Source organism: Heloderma suspectum, chromosome 3, assembly GCF_057233095.1.
Source record: "Heloderma suspectum isolate Gila_16-S chromosome 3, 16-S_ref, whole genome shotgun sequence".
NCBI lineage: Eukaryota > Metazoa > Chordata > Lepidosauria > Squamata > Helodermatidae > Heloderma > Heloderma suspectum.
In genome coordinates, this window is record NC_139460.1 from 131469257 (window position 1) to 131486548 (window position 17292).

The following is a 17292-nucleotide window of genomic DNA, read 5'->3' on the forward strand; positions in this document are numbered from 1 at the left end:
ACGCTCAGCTAAGAGTCGCTGAATAACACAGCACTAAGTGACGCAAGGATAATGTGAACACCCTGACCCTTCCCAGTCAATGCATGCAATAATGCAAGACTACTGGGGAAGCCTCCTGTCACCTTCATCTCCAGAATAGCACCCTGGCATGACAGCCAGTGGAAAGAAACAGGGAATTAATCAGCACTTCCTATCTCAAGGAGCGCCTCCAGCAACACCAGACAGGCCACTTAACAAGATCAGCCTCGGATGGCCTTCTCTCTGTCCCATCAGCTAGGACAGCTAGGCTGGTGAGGACAAGGGAGAGGGCCTGCTCTGTGGTGGCCCCCACTCTGTGGAACCCTCTCCCTAGGGAACTCTGCCATGCCCCCTCTTTAATGAGCTTCTGGCACGCATTGAAAATGTGGTTGTTCAGGCAGGCATTTGGGGTGGGTTAGGGTATTTTTTAGAAATATGATGTTTTTACTGTAGAATTTCATTGTTTTAAACTGTTTTATTATACACTTTGTACATCGCCCAGAGTGGCTGGGTGACCGGCCAGATGGGCGATTAATAAATTTAATAAATAAATAAATAAATTTGCATAGCATTAAAGTGGTTGTACATATTCAGTTCTCTTTTCCAAACTCAATAACTGAACAACTGGACAAGCTTTGAGTGATGGCAAGTGCGCATCATAGAAAGGTTTTTCTGGGTCAGGGATGTTGCTGCAGGCGATTAGAATGTGTGATGCACATTTAGCATTTCATTTGTTTCCAGCAGAGGGTGGACGCACTTTGACTCACTGCACCTTCTGACAAATTTGGTCACCACAAAACAAATGAAAACAAAACACAGCACCGCTATGTCAAGACCACCCAGCAAGAAATGCTGAAGTTTATTCAAGGTTTCATACATACAGTAAAGACACTGGATTCTCTAGTGGTAATTTACAGGAGCAGTAGAAAAATTAAAATGTGGGCTGTATTAAAGTGCAATGATACACATACAACCACGTGAATAACAACATTGTTAGGGCCCAAGTGAAAAGGGACAGGATTTGATAGGAGGGCCTCTTCCATAGCTTTGCCTCCCATAGTAGCTCCTTCAGAGAGAAGCAATAAAGCACTTCATTCATTCATTCTATATTTTTATAGAATGTTTGTTGTTTGCCAGACTCCCAACCTGGTGCCACTGGCTGCTGGGGGTGGGCATATGATTATGAAGCCCGGTGTGCACACCAGAATTGCATCTTTCCTTCAAGGACAAATTTTGGAGCAAGAGAGTTTTTTTAATACTCGTATTTACAAAATACGTTACAAAGACTATTGCTATTTTATTACTGCAGCGCAAAGTCTTGTTTGGGTACAATAACGTGAAGAGATGCGTCTTTCCATACTGGAAATCGTATAAAATAAAGCCCTGGACAGCCTTCAGGTTGCTGCCTCTTGAAGAAACCTAAATACAAATGGAGGCATCTTTAGCAGCCTGAAGAGTATAAATACACATCTTTACATTGATACATACCACACATATATAAACATATACAGGTAGACATAAAATTTTGCACTGGCCGGAGCCAGTCGTGGTTTCATTGTAACCACAAGTGAGAATTTGTTTCTAGCATTTGGAACAATATGATGAGAGACTATTTATATGGCAGGAAGAAAAATCAAAATTAATCTTGCTGGATTCTAACTGCATGGTTTTCATAAGTGCTGGAAGTCGAACATTCACTTTCATGTGACTTTTCATTATATAATACATGAATGAGCTACTAATGATATGAGCTATAAGTTAATTCAAAAGTGTGGGTGAATCCAACATGGTTTATACAGGAGTTTACATACTGCTGGCATTTGGTAAGGCAGATCTGTAGAAACATACCTTAGAGGGAGCAATTTATGCAGCATGTAGAAAATAAAATGCTGATGATTTCCCTTTGTTTAAAAAAGTGTTCCCATACTCAAATGAAGCTCTTAATTTCACAGTAAAATTTTAGTAGCAGGAAGGACATCAGTCTAAAGAGAGAATGAGATATATTTCATTTATTAGCTTGGGGCCATCTTCTAACTGTAAGAGCTAAAGACAATTGCATGATATTGTATAATGCTTAACTGATATAAAACATGTTTCAGTGTTTTTACTCCATAATAAAAAGGGTTTGGTTTTATCAAAGAATTTATCAAATTGTCAGCATTCCACTAACAACTATCCTTGTTATAGAATTTGGTTTAGATGTCCGTCCGTCCCCCGCCGCCCAATGGCCATTGCCACATAGTGTACAAAAAAAGTATTGTTTCTATTGGAGTGGAATTGTTCGTTTCTTTTGTAGTGTAGCCTATGGCTACATAAAGCACAGTGGTTAAAAAAACACAAAGGCAGAAAAGAATACCCAGATCAAAACGGATTTCCTGCACTTTACACAGAGACTCCAGGTGGTTTTTGTGTAAGATGACCTGTTAAGGTAAAGTTTCTCACTTCTTTCTACATTATACATTAACTTCATATTTACTGTTCTAACTGTACAGATTTACACCAATGGACACAGCCTGGTTTCTTCATAATATTCTTCCACATTATCCACTGCAGGCTTCATTTTGTTCTAGAGAAGATTTCTGACACGCAACTTGTGGAAGACTTTCTTTCCAACAAGTGTCCTACTAGTCCATGTTCCAACCACCTCGTACATTTTCATTCAATGTCTTTAAGAAGACTTTGTAAATGACCATTTAAACATGGGAGGAGAGACACGCAAGCACAGTGCTTCTCTGTTTCATCTGACATCCAGTATTTGCATCAGGAGTTTGAAAACTTCACAAGAGTCCTGATGGAGCCTTAAAGTTAGCCCTTAACGTCCGAGAAACTGGTGCTGGTAACGTTGCAACTCTCACTGTAGCTTGAAGATGAGCTCAGCGTACTTGAAGCAGCTGCAGACTCTGGATGGAATGCACACAAGTTTACAGAGAAGTGCATTTTAACTTTACATTTTGAACTGTGGTTAACGTGACACTAGCTCTTTAACAAATTAAGCTAAACTAAAGCATTTACAACAGCAATCTTACCCGAGCTGCTCAGAGATACAGCAGATTTTGAGTTTCCAAGCAGTGTCAACAGTCTGCTGACTGGGATCCAACCTTCTTTGCTTGTGCTCAGGTTTCTTACATACCTAGGAAACACATTTTTGCTTTTTAACTGTATGAAAATGTGTAAGATTAAACCAGTATGCCTCATTTGGAAGCAATGTAGCCCATTCTTAAAGACAGATGATTTCTGAGATTTGTTCTGGTGCATGCATAGCATCCAGATTGGACCCAGGGCTCACCTTCTCCCTTCCCCAGTGTCTTTTTGTGTGTGTAAATTCTCTCCATCTTTCTCCCAATGAGTTTAGCCATGGTTAAGAGAGTACATCTTTACCAATCTTAACTATGGTTTGAAAAATACCTTCAAATCTTGGACTGAATGAACAATCCCGCTCCTGATCTCTTAACTATAGTTAGATATCTGGAACATTATGTGTGCAGTGGCTCAAAGTGCTTTTAAGGATGCCCCCTCTTAAAATATACTTCTTCATACCAAAGCCCGTCTTCTCCTTCGTGGATCAGCTGAACTAACTCTCCACTTTTCAGCATCAGGTCTTCAGAGCCTCCACTGTCGTAATTGGTCACAACTGTGTATTTACCGGGGGTCTAAACACAGAGGAGAAACTACAATTGGTTTAATAAGAAATAATCACATAGCCCAGAGATGGAGTTTATGATTATCAAGGTGCCAAATGTAGGTTTTGACACTAACAAATCAATTTATTCTGATGATTTCTACAATGCAACTTCATGAACATCCCTGGTCACGGGCACATAATGATCACCACTAGGAACTCAGAGCCCCATGTGCACAGGGGTTCCCATTCTCCTTCTTTGAAATGGCAAGTGTATAGGATTTCCCATTATGCATGGGGAGCATTTTTCCCTCACAAATGACACGTAGAAGCTGTCACACAGGTGGAGTTCTAGACTATGCCTACATTAGGCATTATATATGCACCATTTCCAAGATTGTCACACTCTAAGACGGGGCGGGGAATCTCTTTCAGCCTGAGGGCCAAATTCAAGTTCAGAAAAGCTGTCGGGGGGCCACCTTTCAGTGGTGGATGGGGCCGAAGGCAAAGGGGCAGAGCCGAAGGCAAAGCGGGTGGGGCCATAAAATACACAAACTACCAGAATAGTGTAGCTTAAAGATCTTACTGCCAATAGCTGGGAAATCAACAAATTATTGGTGGTTGGGAGACGGTGCGGGGCCAGGGGAAGGGGGCACCCTGCAGGGCTGGCCAGATCTGCCACCCCCGGGCCTGCGGTTCCCCACCCCTGCTCTATGACAAACAAGAAATAGACCCCAGAATGGAGCAATGCAGTTCCAGATTACTTCAACAGCATTCCATCGGACAAAAGGAATAGCTAGAAATCTGGGATGTAACTGGACGCTGGTGTCAGTTTAGCCTTTCTCCAATGGTGCCTCAAACTGCAGTCCTTTTCCTGTAATTTACACTCAGAGAAAAGTAAAAGAGCTACACCTGGGACTACCTTGCTGTGGGGACAAAATCTAACGACCATCTCTGGCACTGGGTGCACCCAGCCTCCATGCAAAGTGCAGTGAGGATGCATTGCGCTCACATACTCATGCACTCCAGGGGTCCCTGCTATGTAAGGGTAATCTCTTGACATACATCTGCCCATCATGACGTCAGGCATTTTGCGCGCGCATGGCAAAGGGGTGTGTGTGTGTGTGTGTGTATCTGTCTGTCTGTCTGTCTGTCTATCTGTGTGCATACACATACACTACCCATTCATTCATTCATTCATTCATTTATATTAAATTTCTTAATTGCCCATCTGGCCGGTCACCTGGCCACTCTGGGCGATGTACAACAGTACAGTTTAAAGCAGTAAAATTCTACATTAAAACATCGTGTTTCTAAAAATACCCTAACCTACCCCAAATGCCTGCCTGAACAACCACGTTTTCAATCTGTGGCAGCAGCTCATTAAAGAGGGGGCATGGCAGAGTTCCCTAGGGAGGGAGTTCCAGAGAGTGGGGGCCACCACAGAGAAGGCCCACTTCCTTGTTCTCACCAGCCTAGCTGACCTGGCTGATGGGACAGAGAGAAGGCTATCCGAGGCTGATCTTGTTGAGCGGCCTGTCTGGTGTTACTGGAGGCGCTCCTTGAGATAGGCTGGGCCAGAACTGCATAGGGTTTTAAAGGTCAAAACCAACACCTTGAATTTGGCCTGGAAAACAAATGGTATCCAGTGCAACTCCTACAGCACTGGAGTGATGTGATCATGCAAGCTGCTGCGTTCTGCACCAGCTGCAGCTTCCGAACCATCTTTAAGGGTAACCCCACATAGAGCGCATTACAGTAGTCTAGATGAGAGGAGACCAGGGCATGTACTACCGATGGACGCAGATGGTCGGGAAGGTAGGGGCAAGCCGCCGCATCAGAAGGAGTTGGTACAGCACTGTCCAGCTCACAGCTGACACCTGAATCTCCATGGACAGCTGGGAGTCTAAAATGACCCCCAGGATGCAGGGGTCAGAGCTAACTACATTAGAGAACATTAGATATAGGGGAATTAGTTACTCTGATAAAGACTTTATCTTCACAATTTACGGAGCAAGCCAAAAGGTTGGATTTAATCCAAAATTCCATCACCGCCTTGCAAGGAGCTGTGGATCTAATTAATGCGTCTTGGCAAAAAATGGAGACGAAAATTAACGACCTAGAAGACTGAATGGCAGGGAATGAAACTATGACACAAGTTTGTTTTAAAAATGACTCCGACAGAATTTCTCAGCTGGAGGCCTTCACGCGCAGATCCAATGTATGTATTATTGGGATTTAAAATCTGTCTAATGATGTAAAATTGCCTATTTTTGTGGATAAACTTTTGCATGAGATACTCCCTGTCCCATCTGATTATTTACTTGATATTGAGCAGGCATTTCATGTGCCAAATGCTAAAGGGACTGACCATATACGATCATAGTCCAATTTACAAAGAATTATATCCTGCGTTTGGCAAGAGAGGGTGGAAGCCTTTCCTGGAAACAAGATAAAGTTATGTTATTTCCAGATTACATCAAAGAGGTGGCGAATAAAAGAAGGCAATTCATCAAAGCGAAAAATATGGCAAAACAAATTAACTTACAATATTGCTTAAAATATCCTGCTACACTTTGCATTGTGTCTGAAGGTCAGATGAAGAAGTTTCTAAATCATGAAATGGCGGAGGCATGGCTGAACATAAAAATGCGTGACATTGCTGTTACAACCCCATGAACTGGAATCTTTAAACAAGCTCTGTTAACTGTTTATGTTTCGTCTACATGATCCAGGCTAGGTCAGAAGATAAATGATTATACATATATTCATTTATTCTCTTTCGTTTTTCTTTTCTTTTTCTTTTTTATTTCTTTATTCCAAAATAGATATGATATGCTGTATTTAAATATATTGTTTGAAGGTGTATTGTGCACATGTATTTATATATCTAGTATAAAATATTTTACTGATTGTTGAAAGTTTATTTTAAATTTTATTATTATATAACACTATATTTCTTATGATATTGAAATGTAAGGATGTTTACTAAACTGTACATTCTTAATGTTATGTAGTTTTTAAAAGAGAATGGCATCAGAAGCCGGGGGTATTGGAGTTTAAACTTAATCCTTTAAAGGGGAAGGGGAGGGGGAGGGAAAGAAATTTATTTTCTTTCTCTTCTTTTCCTCTTTTCTTTTCCTTTTTGTTACTGTTGTGTCCTCATAAGAATATTGTATTGCTGGGAAATTCTGGTATTGATCAGGTTGTTGGTATTCTTGGTATTGCTTATTTCATTTATAAAGATAAAATAAATAAAAATATATTCCAAAAAAATCCCGAAGTTTCTATGAGAGATTAGTCACTGAATGTGGATTCATACATTTCATCCCCCTTTCCCCAATAAATGTAAACATGTATTTATTTACCAGCTTCTTCTCTTCTTTTCCTTCCTCTTCTGCATCTGAGGAATTAAGTGGATCCTCTGCACTAGACCAATCATCATTTTCTTCAGAAGCATCAAGATACTGAGATGTTTTAGACCATCCTTAATAAACCAATAACCCACCATTACTGATAATCTCTGAAGCAAGAGCTAAAACTAGTAGTGAGACAATATTCACGAAGCTTTTGGAATACTTGAAAATGCTATATAAGTAATGCAGCTTTTGGAATACTTCAGAATTGCTGCAGAATAAATAAATAATAATAATAAAAATAGCCTTTAACTGTTGCTACTTCTACATGAAATTCAGCATCCATTTAGAAAAGCTTTAAAAATGCTAGATACCTCTGGGCCAATTCCACTGTGCTAAATACTGTACTGTGACTATCTTATACTCTCCTTGGAGCTGATAGGCAGCGGGTGTTATCACCAACCCTGGCCAGGTGACACATTACAAACTAACCAAAGACCAAGACTTTGGCCAAACTGAACCATTATTTGAAATATTCATATCTTATAGAACATTGGTAGTCCTCAACTTGGCCATCACTACGCTAGCACAGAGAAGATCGATCTTATGACTTCTCAGTTCTTCTTAGATCCCATTTACATCACAGATGGAGTGGAAGCCAAGTCACAATGTGCTTTCAGCTGGTATGCTTTTTCATCAGCAAATGAACCTGATGAAATATGACAAAATGTGTCACCATGTGACACCAACTGTGACTTAGGATAAGAACTGAGGCTTCATGCAAATAAAGGATCACAAAACAGCATGATTTATCAGCTGGGAAACAAAACCCTTTCAGCTCTAATATGAAAAATCCCTTCAATTATACTTCTAAGATTGTACATTGTCATCAGAACAAGATACAGCCATGGGCGTCATGCACATCTTAGCCATGGTACACTTGTGTTTGTCACGCCAATAAAGCAAACTACATGACTGTACTTACTTGTGAGTCACTCACCACCAGAATAAATACATCTCAATAAACTCATGTGACAGATTGAGATTTCCACATTTTCCCTTACTTTTAAAAAAGCCGATCAAGAAACTAAACCTACAGAGGAACTATGAAGATTAGAGTAAGTGTGGTTGTCAATGGCTTGCACTGATTTCTATCAGACAAAATACATGTTGGCAAGACCACCTGAGGATAGCTAGAGCCTGGCCCCCCAAAGAACAGAGATACTCAGGGCATATTCAGATGCCCCTCCCAATTATGCTAATGAACACACCCATTTACTTTGCCCCATGTAAGCATGAATGGCTATCATTCAGTCCTGTGGGAAAATGTAGAGTGCTACACTTGGGGACACTGTTATGGTAGAAGCAAAGCCTGCCCTCCTCATCTGACACTGGATGGCCCAGCTTCCATAACAAGTGACACAGGAAGGGCAAAACGTGTCTCTGTGAGCTCTTCTCCCCAAGAGATGTTTGAAATATGCAAGCCCTGACTGCCCACGCCAACATATCGAGGGGCATTTTACTAGCTCATAATAGCAGCAGAGTGCCAGTGTGGTATAGTAGATCCTGGGTTGCACTGGGACTAGAGGGGCCGCATTGGGACTAGGAAGATTTGGGCTTGAATCCCTGCTCTGTCATTAGGGTGCTCACTGGTTTGCCTTAAGCAAGTCAATCTCTTTCTCAGGGCCAAACTAGATGAGATGTACCTGTACTGGCTTAAACCAAATGTTGTATGAGTGGACAATGTTCCTGCCTTCCCTTCCCCCCTGCAGCCCCCCCCCCATGCCCTCAAATCTACTCCAAAGGGTTCCCCAGCCCTTGGAAGCAGATTTGGGGGATGCATGGGGAGGAGGGGAAATCCCTTCTGCCAGCAGTTTCTGTTCTGCTGGTGGAAGGTGGATTCCAGCTATTACCTTTGTCCAAAAACAGCGGTGGGGGAGGGTGATACCGTGATTTCCATTGGAGTTCAGGTGTGGGAAGAAAGGGATATTAACCTTTTGCATCCACACTAACTGCTTGATGCAAATCCCTGCTACCCCTAGAGTTGCTATCAGCCACAGAGGAGAAAACAAATATGGCGCCTGTATGTTTTCCTCTCTGCAGCTAATAACTGCTTGGGGACAGGGGGTAAGGGTGGAGAATTGGTGTGTGGGGAAATAACCCCATCTCCCTGGCCCTGATCCAAATCACACACACCGCCGCGCGCGCCAGTTGCCTTGTGGACAAGCTGAAGCTGTTGGGAGCTCCTATTAGAGAACACTCGTTTTACATCTAGTTTGGCCATCGGTGTAACTTACCTCACAAGTTGTTGACAGGAGGGGAGAGGGGCAACCCCCTATATGGCACCGTGAGCTCTTTGGAGGAAGGGTAGTATGTAAACGTGACCAATAAATGAAAGTCCTGGAAGATCTGTAATGATGCTTGCATTCCAGGTATAAGAGCAAACTAATACAAAATAACCAAGGTAAGGACTCCTTCACCCACCAAATCCTAGCTATAAATGATTAAAATCGAAAAAAGCTAAGGTGTGGGTGTGCTTTTTCCTGGCAGTTCTGCAAAACCAGCGCTGTTGCCTGTCAGCTGCGAGGCTACGAGATGTTCGGGAAAAGCCAAAGCAAGCCCTTAAGCAGCCAGAAGTCACAGCACACCACACCATGCGCAAAGCTCCTGTGGCCCAGGAGGGATACATTACCTTGCCTGCGCTGGGCTGCTAGCAAAAGGCAAGTAGTGCTGACCCACTTGGCCCTGTTCCATGTTAACACAGAACTGGCATCTGTGAAAGAACTGAATAATAAATATTCCCAGTGCATTACATCGTAGCTGTGATGCTACTGCCTTCATCCTGAGCCTGAAACCGGAAGCGAGATTCTACTGGATCACAATTCAAACGAAACACAAAAGCAGTATGTCTTGCACTGTTTATCTGTCACAGAGATGGTATTATCTATTGCTACAATGCACCCACCCCACCTCCACGCTCTGATTCTCATGTCTTAGCTTTTCACACAGTTTTGTTTGTTGGCGCATTTGTGCCTGAACTTAAGGAGCAGGTGCAGAACAACACAGGTTTGTTGGCAGGCTTCTGTGGTACACTTCACACACAATTTTCCTGAAAATGCGGATATAGATCCCATATCTGGAAATAAAACAAAATCCAGGATAACCTCCCAGCACCTCTCCCCACCCTTGCCCAAGCTGATGCGACTCCTGTCTCCATTTGTTGTATCGGCAAAAAAATAGGGTTGCCAGATCCTGAGTAGACGGTTATTGCTTCTGAGTCTGACGGGAAACATTAGCAGGTGCCAGTTCTCCTGTCATTGAGGCATTATGGCAGGACAAACAATATTCAATTACCCATTATGCAAGAAGGAACATCAGCTTATGGTGTTGGACGACCCATTTCAGGAAGGCTATTTGAATTAAACAGGTTTCTTTTCAATGAAAAAGGGACGTTTCTTGCTTTGAACTCCTTTTCTCTGTGTCACGCACAACGTCCTTTGGGAGCCATGTTCTTTGGGAGAACAGAACGGCTACCTGAATATAATGGATCAGGTGGATGATGCTATTTGTGTAGCATCTGTGCAGAATTTCAATGTTTTGGGCCCAAACCCAATGAGCTTCTTTATGGACAGAAAAGGGATTGCACAGGTGCACACACAGTGATCATCTTTGCGCATTTCTAGATCAGACACTTTATCATAGAATCATAGGGTTGGAAGGGACCTGCATACCATCGAGTCCAACCCACTGCTCAGGCAGGAAGCTTGATTTCCAGGCGGTCTCCCATCCAAGTATTAACCAGGGCTGACCCTGCTTAGCTTCAGAGATCAGACAAGATCAGGCACATCCAGCCCTTTGTGTCTTTGTCTTTTTTATTAGGAGGAACGGCTCTTTCCAAGATCTGCTCCTGGGCTATTATTCTTATAGCCGTTACTTATTGAACGAATCTTGAGTTGCATGTCATTAGGCCTTCAGTTTGCATCTATGTTTGTCTGATTTTGTCTCCCCGAATGCCCTGTAGAAGCCACATTAGATCTTGTCTGGAGATTGCATACACCCACAGTATTCCACATGTAAAGCAGCATAGCGAAACCAGCTTGAAAATTCCTGCTTTATACAGCCAGGCTAAGGAGGTTTCCAAGGAAAAAGTGCTTAAGTGAGCCTGTGTGTGTATGGTGAGGGGTGGGTGGGTAGGTTTCAAAGGCTTATTATTCAGTCTTTTCACTCCCATCCCTATATCAAGGTGCCAACTTCCAAAGCTGGCCTGGCTTTATTCTGTTTTAACTTATGGTTTTATATTAAGTTTTACTATGTTATTATAGTTCATGGTTTCAAGCTTTGCCTTGTAAACTGCCCAGAGAGCTTTGGCTAATGGGTAGTATAGAAATGTAATAAATAAATAATAAAAACAATAAATTTATTATTACTATCAGTAAGTTATTATTTTGTGTGAATACCCTTCCCTATCTAATACAGCTCTTATAATGAAATATGTGGATGCCAAGTGATTAAGACCTCCATTACCAAAAATTATGGGTGTCAAGTCTCACTGAGGATGGATTCATATGGGTTTTGCCCAAGGAAGCCAGCGCATAGATTTGTCAGTGGATATGGGCACATTGAAGAAACCTGGTGACCGTTCTGACACTATTTTCGGCATCCTCCAGCCTGCGAAGTTGAGCGCGTGCGTCACATGGCATGGGCACATGGGTTGCTTTTCCTTTTGTTAAAATCCCACAAGAACTGTCCAGAACATAAATATTCACTTTGTTGTATGGAGCCTCCATGATATTGATGGATGATGCTAAATGCTGTCCTTGACACAGTAATTCATGACAGCTTTTCATTTGCTATGATTAAGTGTGCTCCGTCCAAACTTCCATATAATTGTAAGTGAGAATGCTCCAAAACAAGGGATTGGCAATAAAGCCAACACAATGCACATATTACATTGGGACCCTACAATTATGAATATGAAAAATTGGTTCCACTCTACCTCTCAAACCCAGAGGAGTTGGATCACTCTTTACTTCATGTCGTTTAGTGTTTTTGTCAGGGCTGATAGAAGCTGTAACAGGATGAATAGGAAAACAAAACAAAACAGAGAGAAAAAGAGAAAGAGATTGAAGAATTGGAAAGAGAAAAATAGGTGGGTTGCATGCAAATTACCTTTGAGTTTATACTGACAAATCAAAATGAGCATTGAAATGATGTCTATTTTAAGTGGGATTCTTTTCTTAAAATAGAAGCAAGTGAAAAATGTAGGTAATTGAGAAATATAGGGAAAATGGAAAAAAGGCACATTTACGGTTATAAGTACAAATATTAAATAGCTGTAGCGAAGTCATAATGAATTAGTATGTTATGTGTTCAAATATGATTTTATTCTAATAAAACTAAATCCTCTATCAATACCTGGTCCTGTAAGATGGTTCATTGGCAAAGTCTGGCTTTTATTGGTAGGAGATGCTGCTTCTGTCAAGGCAAGCAGGGAGTATTAACTAATTTGCAGCTTCTCCAGAAAGAACTAAAAGGTAATCAGGTTGTTAAAAAGACCCATTACAGCAGTGTGCTTGGAAAAACACCACTTTTTCCTACTGGTTGAGGTACATACATAGAATTGTGGTGGTCATTTCTCCCCTCTACCTCATGATAGCTCCATGGTTATAATGAACATGTCATCTCAACACCTCCTCCTTAGTCACCCTAAACAAAGGACACATACTTGCTTAACGCTGGACAATTCAGATAACGTATTCACTATGAGCAAGGAACCACTGGGAAGGGTCCAACTGTGTGCATTAGTGCAACTGATGTCCATTTGGAACACTTCCCACTAGTGATCCTAAGTCTGCAGTAACTGCACCTGGAAAGTGCGGATTTCCAGAGGCATTTTGCTTCGATGTGTTTGGGTTGCTGCAGGTTTCCCATGGTTGCGAGCTGTCTGTCCCTTCCCTGAACTGACTTCGCATTTTGCAGTGGGTGTGTGGTAGGTGCGCCTAGTGCTTGTGTCACTCTGTGATGCCTTATCACTCCTCCCTGTTCCTTCGTGGCTGCACAGTTACAGAGACACAGGTAAGTGTGCACATTTCTTCAACCACGCCTTCGCACACCTTCGCAGCTTCGTATCTTTGCACTGGCTGCTTTGGAGTCAGTGACCAAGGGCTGGGGGGGCGTGTTGGGGGAGCAGAAGGTCCAGGGCCAACTTCACTCCAGCCACCATTTTGGAATGATGGGTAGGCATGTACCTTTCATGGGCACACACCTTGGCATGTGCAAACCATCGCAGGAGTCTCGGGCTGGAGGACTGCCAAACAGTTGGCATGGAGCAAACCACCCACATTTTACCTAACGAGGAATGGACAGACACAAAAGAACCCCTAAAATACAAAACAGCCACTAAAACCCAAAGTGTCATACCTGCACCCTCACATGCCTGTGCAGCTGCGCATTTAAATATAATGGTAAAACAAAAACAGCAGCACAACTGCCGCATTTACAACATTTCGACGGCTATGCGTCAGGGCACAGCGGATTTTCCTGTTGGAGAAGTCCACAGTAAATCGCGCATGCACATTCTACCACAGCAGAAGTTAATTCACAGCTGCAATGCTACTCAGTTATGACAGAGTGAAGGTTGAAAGCAGTGCCGTGTAGATGGCCCCCAGGTAGATATGGAACACAGCTTGCAATGTTTGTGTATCTCCCCTTTCAGTGTCAGGACTCTTAACAGAGTATTATGAAAAAGAGCGTATGGCCTTTTTGTCTGAATAGAAAACGGTAGGATATCCATGGACGCAGCTGGGATGAAAATATGCTAATGCGATTTCTGTACTCTTGTATTATTTCTATACTTTTGTCAACATGATCACTTCAAATCTTCTATTTAGCCTCTATTTCTATAGAACTATGTTCTACATAGTTTCATAGCTCAAGTTGGTTTCTGCCCTTTGGGGAACTTGGGAACTGTATATCAAGAGTTTCTGCCCCAGGCTTTGAGGTAGGAAGAAGCAACCCAGACCTTGGAAATATGGAAATCCTTATGGCTTGAATCCCCAACACTTTGAGAAGAGCTTTCCTGCCCCATCCACCCCGCTGCAACCCCCAGCGTCCACAAAAAGCAGATCCTGAGGGATGGGGGACTGACAGGTATGGTGCACAGATCGTAGATGGAAACTGAGGAACCACCTTACAAGTGCTTTTCGGCTCATGCTAAACAACTTTGAATCCAAGCTAGTATTTCTTCATGGGAGTCCTCTCTCTCTCTCTCTCTCTCTATCTCGCATGCATGCCTAGAAGGAATAATGTCAACTACAGTCTGTACTGGACAACAATAATCTACTGTTTTTTTCTGACTTTTTTTCCGACATTTGCGGCTAGTAAAGCTTTGCAGTGTAAGGGTTTTTTTTTTAATGAGCTGAGCAATCTGAGGTAGGACTAGTTATCATATCATCTATAAAAAGAAGAGAGATGTAAGAGGAGAGAGAAAGAACATACAAGACAAAGGTAAAGAGGAGGCTGTGTCAGAAAAGTAGGCTTTGGTGAAGAAATGATGATTGCAATTTGATCAGATTAACAGAACCACCTGTGTGTTTAATATAGCTCTGGAATCTTTTCCATTTAAAACTGGGGTGGAATCATAATTAAGTAATGAAAACCAACCAAAGGAAGAAAATAGGTTCTTGGAAATCAATCCTCATGGTTTTACCAAGGGATTTAGGAAAATGTGTTGATTTCAACAGATGCTAAACAGGACTAATCAGCAGCATAAGCTAATGTTAGCTATATGTGTACAGAAATGGAAAGCTTTAATTTTTATAGAGCTGTTTGTTTTATGTATAACAAGAGTTGACATCACAAAATAAATAAGATACTGCCACTTCAATCCTTTCATGTTTCACATCCTAACTCGTCCCACTTTACCATTAATTGATGCCCATGGATAACCAAAGCGTACTTCAAATTTACCTTTGCCTTTTTCAGGGTATTTTGGTGCTATTGAGGTGACACAACCATCCGGAATTGCAAGATCAGCATTTCTCTCTTCTTGCTTTCTGATATTTCTTCCCTCATTTCTTGAAGGGCTGTTTAGGGAGAAATGTAAGACTACATACACTAAGGGCCATCGACATGGCCCTATTTTCATCACAAGGTAATTACAACAATCTCACAGCAAGTTAAAGTATTGCTAAAAAAGTAGGAGGCAAGCTTAGGAATGATACACACACTTCTTGATGAGGGTGGATGACCACAAAAAGGATAAAACATATTTCTGTGCTATAGCATTATTTTTGCCTGGTTCATTTCATATCTGCAGACTTTTTCTGGAGCAAAATGGAAGGGCACTTAGCTTGAAAGTAGGATATGCAAGGCGGGTTTCAGGTTACAAAAAGACCTGTAAGACCTGTACCAGTTCCAAGTTTTTGAGGGCCCTTGGGCAAGACACCCTCAATGGGCCCCCTCCCTCAATGAATCTGCCATCTTTCCATCACTGTCAACAGCTACTATTGCTCTTCCTCCTCTTTCTTATCATTGTTACTACTTGCTTGCTTGACAGGCAAAGAGCCAGGGGTGTCTACTGCTCCTTCTTCTCACTCTCATTGTTGTCTGGGACAGAGAGAAGGGCAGGTTGCAATGCTGAAGAGGAGATGCAACTCCAAGGGGCTCTTGTCAGTGGGCCCCTGTTGGGATGTAGGCCATTGGCAGGGGACGACCATGCCTATCTGCCTAAGACAAGTAGTAAAAAAAACCCCAAACCCATATTTTAGAAATAGAAAGAAGCCCAATAGTGTAAGCAAAGATGTAGGCCTACTATTCAATAGGATTTATGATCATGAGGAAAAGCAGACTTCTACGAATGTAAATGTACAACAGTTAGGATCATAATCTACTAGTTATAAAAGCACATAAAATATTCTTGTAAAAGTATACTAGCTGCTGTATATAACTTAAAAAGGAATTCAAACTTTCAAGAAGTAATATCTACCTAGGAAGGTAAAAGCAAATATATAGTTTAGAGAAAGGCAAAGCAGATAGTAACTCACCTTGTATTAGATGCAGGTAGAGGTAAGCTGTGTGTATGTTCTAGAATTCTGTGCTGGCTGGCTTCTGTAAGGAAGACAGAGACTCCCAAAGTACTTTAGCCATATTACAAACCTTCGGTTCATTTTTTGGAACTTTTCTGCACACTTTGGAATCTAAGGAGCCCTCACCAAAAAGAGGGACTAAGTTATATGGCTTCAATGACGTCACAACAAACTGAGTATGGACAGAATTCTCACATTAACTATGGGACTTTGGTTAGGCTATTACTGTGAGAGTAATGCACCCTTGTTCCTTCAGTTCTCTTGTCTGCAACTTTCTAGCTTGAGATATCCATTCTGTCTGGTATAGCAACAATACAATTCCTGGGAAATATTGTTGTTAATCTGAAAAAGCGACAGTTAAACAAACCCTACCAACTTATCTTGTGGGACATACATAACCCATCGCTTTTGCACTGAAGTATGAATTAAGCATAACAGAAAAAGCAGACAAAAACAAATGCCCAGTACATTGAAGGCACACAGAACATAGGCAGTGCAGATGCAGCCTACAAAGCCTCTCATTCTTGTAGGCAGAAGCAAATGCCACAGTTACATGGAGAATTCTGTCCATGCTCAGGTTGTTGTGGTGTAACTGGTATGTCACAGATACTACCATGTCTCTTGGATTTCCAGTGCTATTTACCTTTATCTTTACCTTTTCACTATCGCAACCTGCCTCTCTGTCTTGTTCTTTAGGGAGCATACATATATCAAAGTCCACCAAGGATCCTGAGAGGAACACAATTCGCATGGAACAACAACCCAAGGTTTGTTGGGGCCACACACTTGCTGCTTCTGCTTTGCATCCAGTTTAGCAAACAACCCAGGAACATGCTGTTCCTGGGTTGGTTGCAGTGACATCTGAACCCAGCACTCAGGGTTGTTGAGGGAGAAACAACCCAGAGTTTTAACCCACGGTTTGTTGTTGGATGAAAGCTCTGGGTTGTTTCTCCCTCAACAACACAGAGTGCCAGGTTCACATGTCACCCTGAACAACTGAGTGACAGGGTGTTCCTGCATTGTTTTTCAAACCAGATGCAAAGCAGAAGCAGCAAGCAGGTGGGAGGCAGCCCTAACTAACCATGGTTGATCATTACATTCAAACCAATGGGTCAATCTGAAGGGTGTGCACAGAGATCCACTGTTCCCATTGACCCAATCTGATCTACTCTTTCAGTTCTCATCTGTAGTTTCTTTATCCCTTTGCTCAAGA

The 17292-nt window shown here is 42.1% G+C and overlaps 1 protein-coding gene across 21 annotated transcripts in view; it reads right to left on the reverse strand.

Annotated features, from left to right (window-relative positions):
• Positions 1-847: 847 nt before the first annotated feature.
• Positions 848-17292, reverse strand: part of LOC146350257 (guanine nucleotide exchange factor DBS-like) — a 166066-nt gene continuing 149621 nt past the window's right edge. For 7 of the 21 annotated variants that reach the window (XM_084844581.1, XM_084844580.1, XM_084844592.1 and 4 more), the window contains 8 exons: positions 16038-16101; positions 14962-15077; positions 12409-12468; positions 11990-12061; positions 7006-7124; positions 3556-3668; positions 3045-3148; positions 848-2918 (listed from right to left, as the gene is read on the reverse strand). In XM_084844581.1, the coding sequence (XP_084700707.1) occupies positions 2824-2918; positions 3045-3148; positions 3556-3668; positions 7006-7124; positions 11990-12061; positions 12409-12468; positions 14962-15077; positions 16038-16101 (743 nt within the window). In that variant the 3' untranslated portion in view covers positions 848-2823. Of the gene's footprint in view, positions 2919-3044; positions 3149-3555; positions 3669-7005; positions 7125-11989; positions 12062-12408; positions 13342-14961; positions 15078-16037; positions 16102-17292 lie in introns of those variants that run through there. The other 14 variants (XM_084844589.1, XM_084844590.1, XM_084844587.1 and 11 more) reach the window with 8 other exon arrangements.